The sequence below is a fragment of the Malaya genurostris genome, chromosome 3 (assembly GCF_030247185.1).
Source record: "Malaya genurostris strain Urasoe2022 chromosome 3, Malgen_1.1, whole genome shotgun sequence".
Lineage (NCBI taxonomy): Eukaryota > Metazoa > Arthropoda > Insecta > Diptera > Culicidae > Malaya > Malaya genurostris.
In genome coordinates this window covers 157,754,245-157,778,558 of record NC_080572.1, presented here as the reverse complement: position 1 = coordinate 157,778,558, position 24,314 = coordinate 157,754,245, and the positions used below count along the sequence as shown (strand labels likewise).

Here is a 24,314-nt window from a genome sequence, read left to right as displayed (position 1 = left end):
AGGTGCTCTATTAAAACTGCTAACACGGGATTCAGAATAGCCTCAAAACTAATCTCAAACGCTTTTGGAGTCATGTTCATGATCAAAGAAAGGAACCTGGATTACCTATTCACATGTCCTTTGGGGAGCATAAAGCATTAACTTCCGTTGATATTTGTCACTTATTTTCCAAACACTTGAGCACTGTTCTCTCCGCAGAAACTTGGACGAATCAACTAATTCATATAGTAGCCAACAATGTTCCTCGCCATTCTTCGATTGTGTCTCATCTTACACTTACGACAGATATAGTCGAAAACGCTTGTATGCACTGCATTTAAAGTGCACAAAGACAAAATTAAGCTTTCTTTAAAAGCACGGTCTAAGCGCACATATGCAGAAATGCTTAAAACGGTCATTGATGTCCCCCCTTTGGAAACCGAAAACGGGTTTTCAAATCTAGAGGAACCAGAGGACTCTGACTCTGACGAAAATAGTGAAGGTAATTCGTTTATCACTACCCAAGGGTCAGCTAAGAGAAAGAAGTCTTTCTCCAAATTACCAAAAAAGACACCTAAAATTTCATCTTCAAAAAAAGATCCCCGTGTTAAACAAAAAAAGTCAAAACCAAAGACTGTGCCTCCTGGTTTGTCGAATTCACAAACCAATCCAGGATCTAGCACAGAAAAAGATAATAATCCAGTCGGCTCCATTTCACAGCCACCAACAGGATTACTGAAGTTTTCGGAAATTGTTGAATGGATTTTCTCAGCATTCAATATATTTGAACCCATAAAGACCCTCATAATGGCATTTCTTCCAATAGCTAGAAATTTTTTGAAGCAGTTATCAGCTCAATGGCCAATTGTCTCAGGTTTTGTATCTTTTGATGGATAATTTATCACCCGCCGCAAATGATACAATCACTGTCCTGCAGTGGAATTGTTGAAGCATCATGCCAAAACTTGATTCATTTAAAATTTTATTGCATAGTCAAAAATGTGATGTATTTGCTTTATGCGAAACATGGCTTACTTAAACATAGCTTTAAATTTTAATGATTTTAACATTATACGTCTCGATAGAGACTCTCCGTATGGTGGAGTACTTTTGGGAATTAAGAAATGCTATTCCTTTTATAGATTAAACATCCCTTCAACTTCTAGTATAGAAATTGTTGCTTGCCAAATAAACATCAAAGGCAAAGATATTTGCATAGCTTCGGTTTATATTCCTCCAAAAGCACAAGTTGGACAGCGACAGCTTAATGAAATGGTTGAAGCCCTTCCTGCTCCACGATTGATTCTGGGGGATTTAAATTCGCACGGAATGATGTGGGGTTCCGTTTACAATGATAGCAGATCATCTTTAATACAAAACATTTGTGACAATTTTAGCATGACGGTGTTAAATATGGGTAACAGAAGGCCTCCCAACCCCTGGTGGGACAAAGAGTGCTCAGAGGCTAAACTCGCAAAACAAAATGCTTGCAAGACGTTTCTAAACCGGGGAGGAGGAACTCCTCAGAATTTTGAAAAACTTATGGTTTTAGAAACCAAGTACAAGAGCATACTTCGAGCCGAAAAATGTAGCTATTGGAGACATTTTGTCGAAGGTTTGTCAGGAGAAACCTCAATGAGCACTCTTTGGAACACGGCCAGACGAATTAGGAATCGTAACGTGGGCAATGAGAGTGATGAATACTCGAACCGATGGATATTTGACTTTGCTAGGAAAGTTTGCCCAGATTCTGTTCCTACGCAGAGCATTATACGGGAATCTCCTCCAAATAATGGTTTTATTAATAACCCATTTTCAATGATGGAATTTTCTATAGCACTCTTGTCTTGTAACAATAACGCTCCTGGGTTGGACAGAATTAAATTCAATTTTGTGAAGAATCTGATCCACCATGCAAAAAGACGTTTGTTGGAATTGTTCAACAAGTTTCTTGAACAAAATATTGTTCCACCTGACTGGAGACAAGTGAAAGTTATCGCCATTCAAAAGCTGGGGAAACCAGCTTCCAATCACAACTCATATAGACCCATTGCGATGTTGTCCTGCATCAGAAAATTGTTCGAAAAAATTATTCTACGACGTCTCGACACTTGGGTCGAGACGAACGGTTTGTTGTCAGATACTCAGTTTGGCTTCCGTAGAAATAAAGGGACGAATGATTGCCTTGCATTACTTTCGTCTGACATCCAAATTGCCTTCGCTCAAAAGCAACAAATGGCATCTGTATTTTTAGACATTAAAGGAGCATTTGATTCAGTTTCCATTGATGTTCTTTCAGACAAGCTCCACCAACATGGACTCCCAGCGGTTATAAATAATTATTTGCACAAGCTTTTGTCAGAGAAACGCATGCATTTTTCACATGGCGATTTGGCAACACTCAGAATTAGTTACATGGGTCTCCCGCAAGGCTCATGCCTCAGTCCGCTCCTCTATAATTTTTACGCGAATGACATTGACAGCTGTCTAGTAACCTCATGTACACTAAGACAATTGGCATTGATGGCGTGGTTTCAGTTACTGGACCCAAAGCTATTGATCTGCATAAACCATTGCTTAGATAACTTGTCCGTTTGGGCTGTTCATCTTGGTATCGAATTCTCTGCGGAGAAAACAGAGTTAGTCGTCTTTTCAAGAAAGCATGATCCCGCGCAGCTTCAGCTCCATATGATGGGAAGAATGATACAACAGTTTGGCTTCCGTAGAAATAAAGGGACGAATGATTGCCTTGCATTACTTTCGTCTGACATCCAAATTGCCTTCGCTCAAAAGCAACAAATGGCATCTGTATTTTTAGACATTAAAGGAGCATTTGATTCAGTTTCCATTGATGTTCTTTCAGACAAGCTCCACCAACATGGACTCCCAGCGGTTATAAATAATTATTTGCACAAGCTTTTGTCAGAGAAACGCATGCATTTTTCACATGGCGATTTGGCAACACTCAGAATTAGTTACATGGGTCTCCCGCAAGGCTCATGCCTCAGTCCGCTCCTCTATAATTTTTACGCGAATGACATTGACAGCTGTCTAGTAACCTCATGTACACTAAGACAATTGGCATTGATGGCGTGGTTTCAGTTACTGGACCCAAAGCTATTGATCTGCATAAACCATTGCTTAGATAACTTGTCCGTTTGGGCTGTTCATCTTGGTATCGAATTCTCTGCGGAGAAAACAGAGTTAGTCGTCTTTTCAAGAAAGCATGATCCCGCGCAGCTTCAGCTCCATATGATGGGAAGAATGATACAACAGGTTTTAACTTTTAAATACCTCGGGGTGTGGTTTGATTCCAAATGCACGTGGGGAGGACACATTAGGTATCTGATAACGAAATGCCAACAAAGAGTAAATTTTCTTCGAACAATAACAGGATCTTGGTGTGGTGCTCATCCGCAAGATCTAATAAAATTGTATCAAACAACAATACTTTCAGTGATGGAATATGGATGCGTTTGTTTTCGTTCCGCTGCAAACTCTCATATTATCAAACTTGAGCGAATTCAGTACCGTTGTTTGCGAATTGCCTTAGGCTGCATGCATTCGACACATACAATGAGTCTTGAAGTTCTGGCGGGAGTTCTTCCATTAAAAGATCGATTTTGGGAGCTTTCATCACGCCTGCTAATAAGATGTGAGGTGCTGAATCCCATGGTAATTAATAGTTTCGAACGACTAGTCGAGCTTCGATCTCAAACAAAATTCATGACAGTATATTTTAACTATATGTCCCAGGAAATCAACCCTTCAAGATATATTCCTATCCTTGTCAGCATCCTAAGTGCCCCTGACTCAACTTTATTTTTCGATACATCCATGTAGCGCGAAGTGCGTGGAATCCCGGATCATCTACGCTCGACGGAAATCCCAAAAATATTTTCAAGTAAGTTCAGGCATATTGACTCTGAGAAAATGTTTTACACGGACGGATCGCGAATTGAAGAAGCGACAAGGTTTGGTATGTTCAACAATAATGTTTTGGCCTCATTTAGGCTTGAAGAACCTGCATCTGTTTATATAGCAGAGCTAGCAGCAGTTCATTATAGTTTGAGTGTAATCGTCACATTATCTCCAAACCATTATTTCCTCTTCACAGATAGTCTGAGTGCAATTGAAGCCATTCGCTCAAACATGACTGGCAAGACTGAACCGTTTTTCCTGGGCAAAATAAAACAGTGCCTGAACGACATATTGAACAATAATTATCTAATCACTATAGTCTGGGTCCCGGCTCATTGCTCCATTCCTGGCAATGAAAGAGCCGATATTTTAGCCAAACGTGGTGCTATTGAGGGTGAAATTTATGAGAGACCGATTGCTTTCAACGAATTCTATAGCGCGTCTCGCCAAAGAACACTTGCCAACTGGCAAGCTTCTTGGGATAAAGATGATCTGGGTCGGTGGATGCACTCAATTATTCCGAAAATATCGACAAAGGCATGGTTCAGGGGACTGGATGTGAGTACGGATTTCATTCGTGTGATGTCCAGACTCATGTCCAATCACTACACGTTAGATGCACATCTCCTTCGAATTGGGCTCTCCGAGACTAATCATTGTGCTTGCGGAGAAGGTTATCGGGATATTGATCATGTCGTTTGGACATGCGTGGAGTATCGTGATGTCAGATCTCAACTAATAAATTCTTTGCGTACCCAAGGTAGACTATCCAATATCCCAGTTCGAGACATTCTTGCTTGTCGTGACCTTTCATACATGAAACTTATTTATCATTTCATAAAGAAAATTGGAGTTTCAATTTAATAAAGGCCCCTTTTAAGACTTAGTTCTGATCCCAGCTGCGGCCATGAGTTCAACCAATAGCTAAATTAGAATAAAAATTATGTAATGATACAAACAAACTCGAAACAGTTTATGAAATTATCAACAAAAGGTCTGAAAATAACAGCTTATTTTATAATTTATAGAAGTTAATCGTTTGATTCAAATAATATTTCCGATGATATTTCATAATTAATAACGAGTTACCTAAGATGATATTTAAGTAATAAGAGAATATGTTTTAATAAATTCAAAACGTTGTGACTATGTTAGAATTAAATTAGGATAAGAATATTATGTAAAAGTGATGCTACGGCGAAGAAAAACTTATGTAAACCTGCCTTAAGAAATAAACGTATTTATGAAAAAAAAGATATAGTCGAAACGCTTATCTTAAACTTAAACCATGTACTACCGCTGGCCCTAATGGTATACCGTCTTTCATTCTAAAGAAATGCTCAAGAAGTCTCCAGCATATTAAGTATAATGTTAATTTTTTTATAAACGCGGAATTTTTCCAACTTCATGGAAAAACTCTTACATTTCCCCTGTATTTAAGGTGACACAACTATTATTTCGAACTATCGAAGAATTGCTGCCTTATGTGCTGTATCGAAACTATTTGAAATAATAATACTGGACTTTATCATTCATCACTGCTCTAGCTATATATCTGATACACAACATGGTTTCATGCCTAAACGGTCTACGTTCACAAATCTTGTGTCGTACACATCATACATCATTCGATCACACATTTACACTGATTTCTCTGCTGCTTGTGACAAAATGAATCACCAGATTGCAGTTGCCAAACTCGAAAGGCTTGGGTTCAGCGGTGGTGGCTTGAATCATATATGACAGGTCGAAATATGAGTGTGAAAATAGGTGACAACGTTCCTTCGCCAGTTGCGAGTTCCGAAGTTCCACAAGGAAGCCATCTGGGGCCGTTCATATTCTTATTATACCTCAATGACTTGAATATTTCGTTGAAATGCATGAAGCTATCATTTGCCGATGAATTCAAATTGTTCCATCTCATCAAGGATCTGAAGATCCTGGATTTTTTTTATTTGCTGTGTCACTAACGTGACAGGCTAATGTCAAGGATGGTGATAACTGGTGCAATGTTAACAGGATGGTACTAAATGTTCCGTCATCTCTTTCTCTCGCAAACGAAACACGATCACGTATGACTACTCTATTTCGACAGTGATCTTGGAACGTGTTTCATCAATCAAGGATTTAGGAGTGTTATTAGATTCGAAGCTCAATTTCAAACATCATATTAAGTATACTATCCCTATAGCTTGTACGATGCTAGGACTTTTGTTCCGCATTTCAAAAAACTTCAACAACTTATATTGCTTGAAATCGCTTTATTGCGCTTTAGTCCCCTCAACCCTTGAGTACGCTGTCGGTATTTGGGCGCAACATTATCAAACCGATAAGCTGCGAATAGAAAGCTGTTCAGCGAAAATTCGTCCGTTTTGCTTTGCGTCGTCTGCCATGACAAATGCAGTCATCCTTCCAAGCTACGAAAATCGTTGTAAGCTCATCAACCTTGATTTGTTAGCAGTTCGTCGTAATACTTTCAAAGCCGTTCTTATTACGGATTTAATCCAATCCCGAATTGATTGTGCGATCTTCTTCAACAGCTAAACTTTAATATCTATCGTCCTAACTTGCAGTGTAACTCTTCCTTCAGAATTCCTAATGCTAGAACAAACTATGGATTTAATGAATCATTTTCTAGTATGTGTCGATCATTCATCGTCTGTTCAAATGTATTCAATTTTAATTTGTGACGCAACACTGTAAAAAACTTATTTTTAAGATTTTTCACCAGCCAGATTTCATTATGAATTGAGTTTTTGTGAATTGTAGATATTAAGAAAAGATAGTATGATAGTTTAGCTTAAGATTATGTGTAATGAGTATCATTTGGATAAATGTAATTTGTTGGTGCAAATAATATGAAGGTTTTATACTTGTTGGAGAAGGAGAAATAGAATTTTAGCTCTACTGGACTTTTCCCTTGCTCCTAAATAACTAAATAAATAAATAACGAATCGAGGAAATGACTAGTTTGACGACGAATGTCAGCAGTTGATCGAAGAGAAGAATGTAACAAAGGCGAAGATGCTGCAACACCGCACGAGAGCGAACGAGGAACGATACGAAACAGACAGAGCTCGGTTTTCCAGAGAAAAAAGTGACATCAGGAAGACCAAGATCAAGAAGCAATTGAACGAAATGTGCAGAAATATCAGTGGTAACCTTCTCACGAACGAACATGAAGTGATCGACAGGTGGAAGCAGCACTATGACTAACATCTGAATGGCGAAGCGCAAGATACAGAGAACGACACAGGAACCAATCTGGGTGCACGCTCAGCCGACGACAGATTCCCAGCATCTGATCTGTCGGAGATAAATGAGGAGATCGGCAAGCTGTGGAACAACAAAGCCGCGGACAATGCCTATTACCAGGTGAACTGCTCAAACAAGGAGAAGAGACACTGGCTAGATCGCTGCACTGGGTGATTTCTAAGATTTATGAGAACGAGATCCTAAGTGATTTCCAAATACTTTGAGAATTTGAGTGCACAAAAACTAAGGAGAGATGCGATTAAAAAAGGACCCAAACTGGTTAGATCTCTCTGATGTAGCGCTTTTAGAATTCTTTACAATCTATCAGTTTTCACAGCAACGTGAAAACTTGTATCATGATGCCATATCCATCAATTCTATCAAAAAAGCATTCCATCATAGTATGAATCGAAATCTTTCCATGCTAGAAAGTGGTTTGCTTTCACCACTATAACTAGTCTTATTCTGCTCCAGAAACCGAAATTAATTGTGTTGGTGCCGCAGCACCGAAGAATTAGAGCTAGGTCAGAAACCACGTACAACGAATCTTAATGATTTTTATCGCATAGACATTTCTTGTGTAAGGAATCTGATTGCTTTTACATTGGGCCTGTTATGGAAGGTCTGGGAAAACTGTTTTATAACATAACTCATAAAAATCGATACAGGTACTAAAAACAGATGTCTTCGGGGCTAACATACTACTCCACGCAGGACTCTACGTGGTGTGTTAATAGCCCCTTACACAATACGTGGTGAGTGGATGCGGTGTTCATGAAATGAAATTTTGCAGCAAGGTTGACAACCGCAGAAACTCGCGAAAGTCCATCATGGTCATTATTTAGCCAACACATTTCTAAGCAGGGCATAATACAGACGAGTTTAGGGCTTACTATGCTGCTCAAATTACATATGAATTGTGCTGATTTTCACGGAGTATGATCGAGAGTATGCACCACATACGACACATAGATTTTTCTGGTTGAAGCATTGATTGATTGGGATACCCTCTTATCACTCACTACCTGATTTTGGGTGGATGATGATCAACCATGATCAACCAGAGTGCGTCTCCGTAGTTGGCGTGTTGCATCGACCATACTAGCAAGCGGTGTCCTCAATGTTTTGGTATATAGGTGGTTGTCTAGGGTGTATCATGGCAACTTTTGCAAAGCTCACCATTCATTTTTCTACAATCGAGTCGAGGTTTGGGTAGACAATGATTTGGTTACTACCCATTTTGAAGACAAGGGAAGTATCATTTGTTTTACGCATACTAATTCATATCATATATGACAATATTCATTATAACGGGTGGCAACTGAAATTTTGGAATTTCTTTCTCAAGCTGTCAAAAAAAGACGAACATACTTGGAGAAGATCTGATTTATTGAAACTGAAGATACATTGTTCATTGTTGAAAAAAAAACTAGTGAACATTTGAAAACGGTCCGTAACCGGATGTTCGGCGAAGCTTCCGTTTGATGTCGGAACAGGAGCGTTGTACGGTCTTCATGTCAAATTTGAGAATGCATCTCTTGATTCTACCAACCAACTGTTAGCAATTCGTGGCTCTTCAGTTATTTTTGTACACCAAAGAGCTCAAAACCCCGAAGAAATCTTCGATTAGGCGACACTGAGGTAGATTTATCGGGTTGTGGTTTTTAGGTACAAATGGGATCGAATGGGTATTCAGGAACGATTGTGTTTTTTGGCGCACGTCAAGTACGTCAAGGTTTATGATAAGTGCACATGGGACCGATACTCTACATAGTACCGTATGAAACAAATTGTTAATAATAAACAGAAGTCGCTACAGAATTAAATGGGAGGAACTACAGCAAAGGAGAGAAGGGTAGATGTGAACAAAAACAGATAAATAAAGGTGTACTGACTACTGTAACATATTATAAACAATATAACGAATGAACAAATTAGGCAAGTATTGACCACAACAATATTAATAACACAGATAACACATTCATACAAAATGAAAAATTGCCATAGGTTCTAGTTGGAAGGGGAAGCAACCACAACATTGGATGATGAAGGAGTTGGTTTATTCAGCCAATTCAATTTATATTTATCTTAGTAACAACTATCGTTGACTTTATTTATACCACCTACGTCATAATGAAACACATATCCAACCACAAGGTGAGCGAGTAAATAGATTAATATACTGATTAATTTATGTATAGTTTAATGCATTGCAGTATTGTACGACATTTCAACGAGGCGTATTATATTATATTGTATTATATTATATAATATTACATTATTTATTATATTATATTATATTATATTATATTATATTATATTATAATATGGTAAATTATGCACGAATACGGTTCTCCGGATAAACTGACGCGATTGATCAAAGCAACGATGGATAGAGTGATGTGCTACGTCCGAGTATCTGGAACGCTGTCGAGTCCCATCGAATCTCGGAAAGGGCTACGGCAAGGTGATGGACTCTCTTGTATCTTGTTCAATATTGCTTTGGAAGGGGTGATTCGAAGTGCGAAGATCGACACGAGTGGTACAATCTTCCGAAAGTCCGAACAGCTTTTTGGCTTCGCTTACGATGTTGAGATTGTGCCACGTAACCTTGAGAAGATGATGGAAACAAACATCGGACTGAAAGCTGCAGAAAAAGGCAATTTTGTGAAATGCAAAAGTACATACACCCTTTTTAAAAATCAGTCGTGAGTCGGATTGACCTCTCCATCGGTTAACAACTTATGGTTTGCCATACTGAAGCCATGTGCAAAGGAATTTAGATGTGTTTGCTTTCGTTCCGCTGCAAGCTCTCATATTATCAAATTGGAGCGAATTCAGCATCGTTGTTTGTGAATTGCTTTAGGCGGCATGCATTCGACACATGCAATGTGTATTGAAGTTCTGGCGGGAGTCCTTCCATTGAAGGATCGTTTTTAGGAGCTTTCATCGCGACTGCTAATAAGATGTGAGGTACTGAATCCCCTGGTTATTAATAACTTCGAAAGGCTAGTTGAGCTACAATCTCAAACAAGATTTATGATAACAGTTCGGCTGAAAAGTTCGTATCGTTTAATAGAAACACACATTTTTTTGCCAAAATTCGTTTTTATTATTCAACATAATTGCCATCAGAGGCGATACAGCGATTATAGCGATCTTCCAACTTTTCGATACCATTTTTGTAGTACGATTTGTCCTTTGCCTCAAAATAGGCCTCAGTTTCAGTGATTACCTCTTCATCGCTTCTAAATTTTTTACCAGCGAGCATTCTCTTGAGGTCTGAGAACAGAAAAAAGTCACTGGGGCCAAATCTGGAGAATACGGTGGAAGAGGGAGCAATTCGAAGCCCAATCCGTCCAATTTCAGCATGGTTTTCATCGACTTGTGACACGGTACATTGTCTTGATGAAACAAAACTTTTTTCTTCTTCAAATGAGGCCGTTTTTTTTTAAATTTCGTCCTTCAAACGCTCTAATAACGCTATATAATAGTCACTGTTGATGGTTTTTCCCTTTTCAAGGTAGTCGATGAAAATTATACCATGCGAATCCCAAAATACAGACGCCATAACCTAACCGGCCGATTGTTGAGTCTTTCCACGCTTTGGGTTCGGTTCATCGCGTGCAGTCCACTCAGCTGACTGTCGATTGGACTCCGGAGTGAAGTGATGGAGCCATGTTTCGTCCATTGTTATATATCGACGAAAAAAAATCGGTTTTATTTCGATATAACAGCTCCAAACACTGCTCAGAATCATCAATTCGTTGTTGTTTTTGATCGATTGTGAGCTCACGCGGCACCCATTTTGCACAAAGCTTTCTCATATCCAAATATTCGCGAATAATATGTCCAACACGTTCCTTTGATATCTTTAGGGTGTCAGCTATCTCGATCAACTTCACTTTACGGTCATTGAAAATCATTTTGTGTTGCTTCGCCCGGTGCAGAGTCTGGATAACACTCATCAAGCCATTTTTTGGTATCGGCGGCACTTTTTTTCATCAAAAAGTAGTGTTTCATCAACACACGAAATTCCTTTTTTTCATTTTTTTCACAATAACAAAAGTAGCTTCACTCAAAATGCAATATCTCACAATCTAATAATCAGACAGCTGTCAAATTTATACACGTTTCTTTTGAAGGTTGGTACTAACTGAAAATGGTATGGATTTAATTCTAGTGGCGCCCTCTCATAGAAACGATACGAACTTTTCAGCCGATCTGTTAGTATATTTTAACCATATGTCACAGAAAATCAAGATATATTCCAATCCTCCTAAATGTCCCTGACTCAACTTTATTTTTCGACGAATTCTATAGCGCGTCTCGCCAAAGAACACCAGCTGGCAAGCTTCTTGGGATAAAGATGATCTGGGTCGGTGGATGCACTCAATTATTCCGAAAATATCGACAAAGGCATGGTTCAGGGGACTGGATGTGAGTAGGGACTTCATTCGTGTGATGTCCAGACTCATGCCATTTGAGCCAATTTGTTCTGATGAAATAAACGTATTTATGGAAAAAAAATGATAATATAATATAATCAAAAAGTTCCCGGAATTTATTCAGAAAATTAAAAATACAAGATTATTCATCAAATTGGATAATATCCCCTTCAAAGTACTCCCCATCGATTGCAACACAATTATGTCAGCGCTTGATCCAATCCTCGAAATATTTTTTTGTGCTCAGTTCTCTGTATGGCCATCAGAGCCATCTGCGATTTTGCCATAATCTCATCTCGGGTGCTGAAACGCGTTCCACGGAGCGGTTTCTTGAGTCGACCGAATAGAAAAAAGTCGCAGGGAGCCAAATCAGGTGAATTCGGTCGTTGCTGAATGGTATTCGGTTCGTTTTTAGCCAAATATTCACAGATAACGATGGCATTAAGCTAATTCAAGTGTTACTATTTTCGTTGGTTTGATTAAAATAGACTATGCTGAAACTTTTGATAATAATTAAAACCTTTTTTAATCCACCTATTGGTGTAATGATGCTTTCTTTTCTTTTCAAAAACATCACTAGAAGATTATGTTAAGATTTTTTTTCTTAGCTTGAACAAAATCAAAAACTTTCTTTGGTATAAAGTTCTTCACCTTTTCAATTTGTAAACAGTTATGTCAAGTTAATATAGATTTAAATGTGGCAACCCTGCACGCTATACACAATTGAACAAAGCATCCCGCATAGCGTTTTGGCTACCTGGGCAGCCATGGCCACCAGACGGCTACCAAAATTGATTCAGTGACGGTTGTCAAATCCAATTTGACAAAACAAAGTCGCCTGTATCTAAGTTAGCCGAGCGTTTTCATCTTCTCACCTTCGCTGAAAATGTCAAAGATTTCAATGTGGAAAAATCTGTCTGCCAGCCATATTTTTCCCGCTGGCAGCGTTTAGTCAACCATCTGGCAGCCATGCGTATGCGGGATGTTGTGTGCTAGGCGGCTCGTACCAGCTCGTACCGAGGCGTACCGATTTTGCGTCATTGTGTATGACAGTTTGAAAGTTTTGATACTCATTGCCCTATATTTTCGGAACCGGAATACGTGTCTGGATCTGGATGAAATTGCACAATATCTTTTAAAACACTGAGAGTTGTAATTTGAATCATGATTTGTGAAAATCGGTTTAACCATAATTGAAAAATCAAAGAGAGTTTCGTTTTGGAATCTTTTCTTCACTATTACCGGTGCGTTCGGAAGCGAAAACCGGGGACTAGTAGTCCCAAAGTAGATTTATAGATCCACTAACTAACAAGGTCTGCCAATTAGATGAATTTACAAGTAAATTTTATAAAAATTTGCACCTCGTTTCGCCACCACTTATAAACGAATCCTCATGAAATCGAAAATTTCTCACCTATCGTGCTGTAATACCGGAACCGAAAGTCGGATCTGGATCAACTTTTTGAGGAGTTTGTAAAGAATTTCAAAACGTTTTATTGGCATCTTAGTTTGTAAAAATCGGTTAAGAAATTTCCGAGAAAATTGCGTGCGCATTTTCTTATAGAGTTGCACATATTACCTTGTAATTCCGGAAACGGAAGTCGGATAAAAATTAAGTGCTATAACAATCTATGGGACCTTGAATCTGAGTTTGTAAAAATCGGTTCAGCCATGTCTGAGAAAATCGAGTAACATTATTTATCACATACATACACATATATATACACAGACATTTACTCAGTTCGTCGAACTGAGTCGAATGTTATATGACATTCGGCCCTTCGGGTCTCGGTTCACAAGTCAGTTTTCACAATGATTGTATAGCCTTTCTATATGAGAAAGGCAAAACTAATGCTGTTGCTTCGAATGATGAGTCTTAAGGCGCTTATATTTGGGTAGGTAATGGGAGTAGAAGTAATTTCAAACGCAGTATAGAAAAAATCAGACTATACCGAGAAAGATCGATTGGGTTTGTTTGTGGTTTCTCATTGAATCCACATTCCACCTACACATGCATTCCGATCACGATGCAGCAACCAATCCGAAATCGATTGCATTGCTGCGTTTTTCTGTCGAAAGGTGTGATGAATTTCTATCCCAACACGGATTGGCTGTAACTGGTGGCGCTTAAAATTCCGTTCCATGAGAAACAACACTAAAACGTTAGTTTGCTGACTTCAAACGTGGTCGTGGACATCAGAAAACGAAAAAAAATCACAAAATCGGTTTGAAAGATCGAAAAGTGATGTTGCGTGAGTTAGCTGCCATCATAAAATGCTTTATATTGCATGAGCATTGGACTATGAAAAAGTCCCAGAAAGTCGATTTAAAAATAACTTTTTTTTTTGATAACACTAAATCTCGACGTTTCATGAAATTTTAATATTTTTGACATCGAAAAAAATTTTCGATTTCGGAAATTTCATGTACTACATGTACCCCCTATGGTGCTTTTTAAGGAACGAAAATTTTCAAACTTTAACCGCTGGGCAGCATCCCTTACCCATGTCCGATTTAGCTCAAATTTTGCTTGCGGACTTTTTTCGAGGTGCTTAAACTTTTCAACAATAGCGCTTTTCGAAATTAGAGGTGATCCCAAAATATTGGCACCCTTACATACAATGACACCAGCAGAGAAATTCATAGACGTATTTTGGCAGGGAATCGTGCGTACTTTTGACTAAGAAAAACCCTCCGATCGACAAAAGTACGCCACCGCACGAAATTGACCATCTACAAAACGCTAATTAGACCGGTTGTTATTCATGGCCACGAGACCTGGACTATGTTGGCAGAGGACCAACGCGCCCTCACTGTTTCCGAAAGAACGTGGAGACGGCGTATGAATCACGAATTGCAACAACTGCTAGGAGAACCACCTATCGTACGGACAGCTAAAATCGGACGTCTACGATGGGCTGGGCATGTCATAAGAATGTCGGACGACAGCCCAGTGAAAATGGTTCTTGAATCTAATCCGACTGGTACAAGAAGAAGAGGAGCGCAGCGAGCAAGGTGGATCGATCAAACGAGGGTGATCTCAGAAGCATCCGTGCCTTGATTGGCTGGCGAAGAGCAGCCATGGACCGAGTTATGTGAAGACGTATGCTTGATACAGCAAAGGACACTCCAGGCCTAGTAGGTTCAGTAGGATACAGCAAAGGACACCCCAGGCCCAGTAGGTTCGAAGGATAATTAAAGCCTAATTGCCTTTAACGATATATTGATTTTATTTGTTAGAATATTCGCCCGAGTTGGCAGTTCAATACATAGGGCGCTGGTTCTACAAGCCAGTTGTCGTATACTCGAGTCATTCCACAACAGGAATGTAATGCCAATACTTTGCTTTCTTTCGTTTAAACATTTTAGTCGTGCTAAATTTAGTTAAACTTCTTTCCAATACCCGAGATAACAAACTGGAGAAAATTATCATTGTAAATTTTTATAGCAGTATGTATAGTAATATTATTTGCTGTTTTCATTGACATCAGTAGACCACAGGGCTTGTATTGCGAATCCTCAAACCAACGAAGCAACAAAAAACATCTACTGTGAACACTTTGCTTGACATAGCTGAATGAGAGACCTATATTAGAGAGAAACTGGATGCGTGAGAGTATATGCTACTGAGCAGACCAATTCCCCTTGCCAAATAAATTTTGAACGGAAGGTGTTGCGAACCATCTTCGACGGAGTGCGGATGGAAGACGATACGTGGAGAAGGCGAATGGACCATGAACTTCCCCCGTTTGCTGGGAGGACAAACCCTCGTCCAAACGGCCAAGGTCGAGCGGTTACGGTGGGCCGGGCATATTGTTAGAATGTCGGAGAACAACCCGGTTAAAATGATTCTCGATAATGATCCGACCGGTATAAGAAGAAGAGGCGCGCAGCGGGCAAGATGGATCGATCAAATTGAGGACGACCTGCGGACCCTTCGCAGCTACCGAGGCTGGCGGCGAACAGCCACGAACCGAGTTGAATGGAGACGCCTCCTGTATACAGCAGAGACCCGCGTGGTCTACGACTGAAAGAGTAAGTAAGTAAGTAAATTGTCTGTGCTCTCAGTCTCAGTTGACACATGAACTAAGCAATCCATGACAATGTAATGAAATGAAGGGTTCGCTCTCGTTAGTATTGTACGAGAAAGAAGACCTTGCCTCACGGCGTGCTACAAGACGCGAAGCAAAGTCATATAGGCAATGTTTACGGTTTATTTTTAAAGTGTAGGTTTACAGAAATCATTTTTAACATAATGTTCGCATTCCAAGACCAAATTTGATCACATTTCAAACATACTTTAAACATTTTATAACAGAAATTTTGCATTTGAGCCCATTTTCAAAACGATCAATTTGTTTCTTGGCAGTTTACTCTGTGTATATATCCTAGAAACACTTAAAGCAATGTTTTTTAAATTATTATTCATCGGAACTAAAAGTTCTAGTTTCCTCATAGGCATCTACAATATGAGAACCATTCATCAAATGCTAACCTCATGAAATATAGGTCTCAGCAAGCGGGCATATTCATGAACCAATGAACGAACGAAGCAGCTCTCCTTGCTTGGGTTGCTCTGTGAATTCTACCTGACATACGAATGTGTGTGAATAGCACAGATGGTGAAACCCTTTTGTTAATATTCGTTGCTTCAATTTGCAAGCTCTGGTAGACCACCGGCCCAAAATTACTGGACTACCGGCTGTGAAAATTGCATATACATCGCTAAGCACAAAATTCCTATGTATGTTTATTTTTTCAAATAAATTTTTATTCATTGACATTCTTTTATTCTTTCGGTCGCACTTATGAAATAGCTAAGATTTTTCTCAACCGCAGCAACGTGTTTTACCTAAATCACATTGAACGAATTAGAACAAAGGGGCGTAGTGTTTTCTTCTTCCGTGCCAACACGTACCATTGTGCACCGACTTTGTATCATCATTTTATATGGCGTCCTGTAATTGTGGAACCGGAAGTCGGATCCGGATGAAATTTCACAATTGTTTTAGATACAATGTGAGCTTTGTAAATCAAGATTTGTCAAAACCGGTTCAAGCATCGCAGAGAAATCAAAGTGAGTTCTACTTTTGGAGTTTTTCTTCACTACTTTCGATGTATCCGGAACAGGAAATGGGAGATTAGTAGTACCGAATTGAGTTTATATGCCCAAAAACTAACAAGTTCTGCAAACTGCAAAATTTATCAATCAGTTTTAAGTTATTTGTACCAAGTTTTCGACTTTTTCCCGGTTTTCCCGATTTTTCTGGTCACTTTCCACCCTGCATATATTTCATTTGAATCTAAGTTTGTGGAAATCGATTTAGCCGTATCGGAGAAAAGTGGTGCATGTTTTTGTTGCATACATACATATACACACAGACATTTGCTCAGTTCGTCGAGCTGATTCGAATGGTATATGGTATTCGTCACTTCGAGCCTCGGTTAAAAAGTCGGTTTTCACAGTGATTGCATATTTTCTATATGAGTAAGGCAACAACACATTCATTTATATTCAGACAACTTACCTCATTATCGATGAGTTCCTTTCGAGCCTGAATCCCGACGAAAAACAGCAACTCAGCCATAAAAATACAAAGTAATAAATTCTGATGAATTGTGTTAGAATTGGTTTGAAGACCTCGGAGTGACGCCAGTGATAGTATTACCGTAAACAATATTGGTAATGACATCATGAATGCAGAATATGACGTGATCTGTACCAATAGCGAAGGTTCGGGAATATCTTCAGGATTGATCACATCGACTAAAACAGCAAAGCTCGATATTTGACTACAAGTGCAATTGATTAAAATAGTATCGTTCAACGACAACAAGTCGTATTCAGGGATATCTGTCTGGCATCCTAATCTGGTCCATAAGTTTGCGTGTGAGTTCCATCGAACACATTGTGGATTTGATCGAGGACCAAACCAATTTCTCGGAATATGAAGCCACAATTGCAGTTTAATTGGTTGTGAAAGATGCGGATTTCCTATGGATTTGTAATCTATTTGTTTATACTGATTGTCTTGAGAAATCGGACTTGTAATTTGTTGCTGTATTACACTACGTTTTTTCATCTTGCTGAATGTCCTTTCTTCCAGTTCATATGTGGTATCGTATTTAGCAGTTGGAGATAGTACAACAGTATCTTGTACATTTGATACTTCAAACGGATTTTCGTCGAAGCTCATAACAATCTCCCGCTGTTCGTCTAGGTTTGCAAGATTATTATGTTCGCTCATATCATGTATAGAAATTTCAATTTGATTTGTTTGTTTCTCATTATCTTGCTCGTGCAGTAGTTCAGTCAACTTATCAGATTGTTTTTTATATACTCTATTTACATCTCGTTCCAACATAGCTTTATCATCAAACTTGTCAGTGATATTAGGAACAAGGATTGCGAGAGAAATCACTGGACTAGCGATTTGTACATCAACACCCCATCGTCGAGTGATAGTCTCATCGAAATTTGTCGGAAACAATAATCCAACTTCTTTGTACTGCGCATAACAAACAATAGCGCGATAATCACTGATAAAATTGGTCACTTCATTTTTATCCGGTTGTGAAATGCCCAGCATATTAAGTGGAACTATAATTCTACTGTGTCGGTCAAACTTGCTCTTATCTTGAATATAATTATTGTACTTCGGAAATGATATCTGTGGGTTTTTATATTTATTAGAATGCATCAAGAATGAACTAGTATCGGGCAGAATTACACTTTCCGTGGTAAATACATTGGTGTTGCTGTTGTGTTTTGGAGATCCAGTTAACAACTGTGGTTCGTACCCAAACAATGACTCGGTTGTCACAATATCTAATCCAAAAGCCATATTCTCGTGAACAATTTCAAACGGATTAGTATAGGTGTCATGCTGTGATCGTCCCAATACCGTCATGTATTTGTTGAATGCTTCTATCAAATCATTTGGTCCTCGTTGGGTTAATTCTGTCAGGCGTTTCCATTCTTGATGATAACGAGAATCTAGTATAGTACTAGCACTTTCGATTAAGTTTCTGATGAAATGCTTGTCTTGACTGTGAGATAAATTCAAACCATTCTGACGGATTTCATAATTAATTAACTCATGTAACAGTCGCTCAGTTATCAGAAGATCAGCACCATACAGTTTGTCCTGTTTGTTATTTTGCATATCACTTAAATAATCGAATTCGAGTTCATCCGATTGCCACAAAGCGTTATTAAAAGCGAAAGACGATTCTAACATATACATATCCCTTAACAGACTGGATTGTTTGCGGTTATCTGATCCTCGCGCTACACTATCACAAGCACGCTGTAAATTAGCTGCTATTTTGACGGATACAAAAGAATTTAGTTCCAATCCCTCAGCTTCGATTTGAGAAAGTTGTTTTCGAAGATCCAAAAATTGCTCGGACGTACAGTTGAACATTTCAGATTGGCCCCAGCCTCCTTGCATTAAATCACATTTGCGTATACTTTTTCCTCTTGCTGGTGAAGGACAGTTTTCGACAGCCATCTCACCAAAAGCTGTTCTGGGCCACCACAACCCAGCCGAGAAAGATTTTGGACAAGCATCGTATATCACTTCGCATCCATTCAATGTTACCTCCGCATATGGATTGGAACATGAATCACATCTTCGTCCAATAACTCCATCACGACATTCACATTGTCCGGAACTATTGCAAGATTTTCCGTACGATCCAATTGCGTAACATTCACATGGCAAACAGGTTGTATCATTAGGTAGTTGATAATGATTTTCTCGGCAGTAGCACTGACCTGTCATTTTATTGCAATCGGGATGATAACCTTGCTTCAAATTACACTTACATGGTCCACAACCTCGTTCACCCCACCATCCAGCAGGACATGGGTGCTGAGTAGTGACTTCGCAATATTCACCAAAACTCGCCGTACTATTGCATTCGCACCGATATCCCTTTTTGTTTGACATGTCACTTCGACAGTAACCGTTATCCGCGCAAGGTTTAGCTGTACACACAGGCAAACAATTTGCTCCTACATAACCATGATTACATTCACAACGAGCCTCATCCCAAGTTGTTACACATGTTGAATATTCCGGACAGTTATTCGGACACTTTGCATTTGAAGTGCACCCATCGATCACATTCTCTCGAATGGTTGGACGATTCAAGACTGACTGACTGCCTCCTACGCGAATATCTTGAATACAACCTTCAAAATACCCATAGTTTCCATAAACCGTTCCACTACCTTCAGATCCGCCAATCACGATACGTCCAACATACAAACCCTGGATTTTCTGCATCATTGGTAGAACACCCGTCCGTTGGCCATAATCTATTGAAAGTGATACTTCTGTACCAAGCCATTTTATTTCTATCCGGTGCCATTTGCCGTCTGCGAGATTTGTTCCTGCCAAGAACATAGGTTCCGAATCGTATGTATAATATAAAATACCATTGTGTAAGGACACAACTGCAGAGCTATTTTGACCTACTTGCACCTGCATTAGAAAAGCATCCTTTTGCCTTGTTTTAACAGACAATGCAGTTAACCAAGGTAATTGAATAGGTCGTAGCAAGGGATTGAAACTCAATATTCCATCTCCATTGAAACGCCAAGGCAAAGTGACTGACTCTTGACAAGCATTGCCAGTAAATCCGTCGGGACAGTCACATTCCCAGCCTTCGCCCCAGCCCTCTCGACAAGTTCCGCCATTAAAGCAAGGCTCCGAAGCACACGAAGCTGACTTTTGAGGACAGCCTGCAATAGTCCCATTATCGGCAATGAATGAATTAAGATCAATATATTTATGATCGATGTACAAATCCGAAATACATCCGATGAAGTTGTGTGATTGTATCTGAAAATGAGCAGGAATTTTTGGAAGGCCACCGATCTGCAAAGGTCCAGTAAGGTCTAGAAACCGGTGACATGATTCTGTTAAAGATGTGCATCTGCGATCCAGTATAGCCGTAGTTTGGTTAGCGCAGTTCCAACGCTCACCAAGATCGGCCAAGGCCAATGCTGTATCACAATTATCAACCGAAAGCATCACAGAGCGGTTGAAATAGTTCACTTCAATTGAGTGCCAGCTTCCATCAGATAATCTTTTGTTGTCATCCACCATAACTGATTCAATTTTGTCACCAAGGGAGAACGAAAACATAACACGTCCGTTGATGATTTCTAGGGCTATGAAATCATGCTGTTCATTGTATCTGCCATTATAAAGTATCAACCCGTTGTCACGAACCGTTGCCAGGTTCAACCTTATGTTGAATCTATGCCTCTGTTTCAAACTAGGGAACGTGAGAAACGAATTTTTCGTAAACGACCTCGAAACGAGTTCACACGTTCTTGTGTATGATGGGCTATGTGGAATATTCAAAGTATGTGTGAGACAGTTATACCCATCACTACATGTATCGGCTACGCACGGTTTTAAGTTTCTTATCTCAGTTTCACAAATGATACCAGTGAATAGTTCTGTACAAGCACATGTATATCCTCCTTCTCTCCGAATACAACTGCCGCCATTTTGACACGGTTCAGAGTAACATAGGTCCACTTCAGTATCGCACAAGTAATGCTCTTTACTACCAGTAAAACCTTCAGGGCATTTACACGCAAATGTGTTTACAGGATAAATTGGCCTGAACAGTACTGTATCACTATGAATGAAACCGGATGCATTACCAAATTTTAGAACTGATAAACACTGTTCGTAGTTCAAACAAGGCTCTCGAACACAAATATTATCATCAAATGGCAAAACTTGTACAGTAGCCAAACGAGCCAAAATTGCTCGATTTAGATAAACCCTTTCTTGGAGGTATTGAGGTGTGTAATACTCTTCAAACGACACATCCGGGCGGCGGGCTGAGAAGCTAACATTGAGTATTCTGGAATTCACATCAGTGTCATCTTGTATCGAGAATAGGTATATATTTTCCTTAGGACATGGTATAATGGCAGCAAGACCATCGACAAAAAAGTTCAACAATGGCGATAGAAACGCTCCCTCGGTCATTTCGTCTAGGCGCACGGTAACTGAATTAAAAAGCATGTCTTCTGTGATTAGTCGAACCATCAGTTGCATAATAGCTTTTGCTTCGTTAATGCCATCGGATACTGAAACTTCCATTGTAGCGAATTTTGGAACGTTTGTATTTAATTGTGGGCTCAACATTAAACCACCGCTTGAGTTATTTAGCTTTACTAAATTTGCATTATTTCCTGATAATATTCGATATGTTAATTTGTCTGTTACATCTGCATCGAATGCTGGTATTCTTCCAATAATTCCACTGGGAAAACAGTCCCTAAAATTGTTGAATATTACTTGGAAGTCTCGAAGAACTGGGGCGTTATCGTTTACGTCGGTCACAAGAATCTCCACATGTACGTCATTCCTCAACGGTGGACTAGCAGCCCGTATAACCAATTCAAATCGTTTTTTGGTTGATTCATAATCTAGTTCAGTCATAGTTAATAGTTGTGCTCTTTCTGAACCGGGTCTTGTGACTAGAGAAAATGAGTTTGAATCATCGCCACCGATTATTGAATAATGAATTATCGCATTTACTCCTTCATCCGGATCGTGTGCGTGAATCTCACCTACTACCGATCCAACTGGGCTGTTTTCCGGTACATACAACGTAATTTTATCCGAAGGAAACGTAGGAGGTGAATCATTGACATCATCTAATCGAATTTGTACTTCTACTGAACTACTAAGAGCCGGTGTACCCTTATCTGTTGCAATTGCTATGAGATGATAGACAGCTATGCTCTCACGATCGAGGCCTTTGTTGGTTCTTATAATGCCGGAAACTGGATCGACTATGAACGAGCCATCCTCCAAGTCTTTAGGACTGAGTGTATATTTTACTCTACCATTTAATCCCATATCTATATCAGTGGCGGCAATCTGAACAACTGATGTTCCTATCAAAGCATCTTCTGCTATGGTCGCTTGGTAAAGTGGAACTTTGAATTGAGGTGCATTATCGTTTACATCTGTAACACTAATCTCAACATCAGTCGTATCGCTAAGTGACGGGTTTCCACCATCTTTAGCTGTGACTGTTAACAGATAACCACTAGTCGTTTCTCTATCAATAGGAGCATTTGTAACTATAGCTCCTGTTTGTGGATTTATACTGAACGGTTCATTATTTCCAAGTCCATTTACAGATTCATCATTCAATATATATGTAATTTGAGCGTTGATTCCAACGTCACTATCCGTAGCGAATACTACTAAAACCGTAGTACCAATAGGTGCATCTTCGAAAACCGACGCTGAGTAGGGGGCATTCTCAAATACTGGCGCAAAGTTATTAGCATCAGTTATATTGATATTCACGATAGCCGTATCAGTTCGCTGGCCGCTATCGGTTGCAGTAATAGTTAATGCAAATCTTCTTTCTTGTTTGTAATCCAGAGGCTGAGCAATCGTTATTAAACCACGTCCATTTTGTGATGTTATTGAAAAACGACCTCTTGTGTTGCCTGCAGATATTTCGTAATGCAATCGTGAATCTTCATCAGGGTCTGTAGCGGTAACCGTAGCTATGGGACTACCAGGCGGCTGATCTTCTGCAATGGTGGCTTCATAATATTTTGGATTGAAAGTTGGATCGTTGTCGTTTACATCTTGAATTGATACGACGACAGAGGTACTAGCCGATTTTGGTGGTATTCCACCATCTACAGCAACAACTTGTAAACTGTAACGACTTTGTTCTTCGCGATCTAATGACTTGGTGGTGTGAATCCATCCAGTTCTGGCGTCAACCGTCAATGGCAAGTTATCTTCTCTGTCGCGTATACTATACGAAATTTCGGAGTTGGCTCCTTCGTCTGAGTCATAGGCTTGCACTCTAACGATATTATAACCAACGGGAACGCTCTCCAAAACTGCTTCTTGGAACTGGGATGTATAAAATCGTGGTGCGTTGTCGTTCGCATCCAAGACGTTCACCAGTAGTTGCGTAGTATTACTGCGCGATGGACTTCCACCATCTTGAGCTCGAATTACTAATCGATAGCTTCGAACACTTTCGTAATCTAATGGTTTCACAAGTGACACATCTCCACTCATAGAATCGATCGAAAACTGAGATTGTGTGTTGCCGCCGATAATTGCATATCTGAAAAAAGAAAAGTAGTATATTAATGAATAATTTAGACAGGAATGTAAAAAATGAATATATATATATATATATATATATATATATATATATATATATATATATATATATATATATATATATATATATATATATATATATATATATATATATATATATATATATATATATATATATATATATATATATATATATATATATATATATATATATATATATATATATATATATATATATATTCTTGGCGGTGCGGAACCCCCGCTATGTGAGTAAGAGAGTCACTATCTCTGTGGTGCGGGACATCCACGAGAAAGCGGGTAAAAGAGAATAAGGGAAAGCTTTGATACTAAATGAGACGGTCTCTAAAAATTGCGGTGTGAGACGCTCGCTTACAATGAAAGAGAGGAATTATAATCATATTTTCCCGGCGGAGTGAGGCTCCCGCTACGTGAGTGGGACTCGATGAACCGAACTACCTGCGGTGCGAGACGCTCGCATGAAAAAAAGATTGCCTGTCAGAGTGGGACACCTGCTTGTTTTAAATTTGCAGTTCTCTTCTTAAAG

The 24,314-nt window shown here is 39.2% G+C and overlaps 1 protein-coding gene across 9 annotated transcripts in view; it reads right to left on the bottom strand.

Moving 5' to 3' along the window:
• The window catches only part of LOC131435059 (protocadherin-like wing polarity protein stan), a 180,703-nt gene that overhangs the window by 36,362 nt on the left and 120,027 nt on the right, over positions 1-24,314 (bottom strand). For all 9 annotated transcript variants that reach the window (XR_009230431.1, XR_009230432.1, XR_009230433.1 and 6 more), the window contains exon 4: positions 17,132-23,750. Coding sequence is in view for 6 of the 9 variants with exons in the window: in XM_058602550.1 (XP_058458533.1) it covers positions 17,132-23,750 (6,619 nt within the window). In the remaining 3 variants the exon portion in view is untranslated. The remainder of the gene's footprint in view (positions 1-17,131; positions 23,751-24,314) is intronic.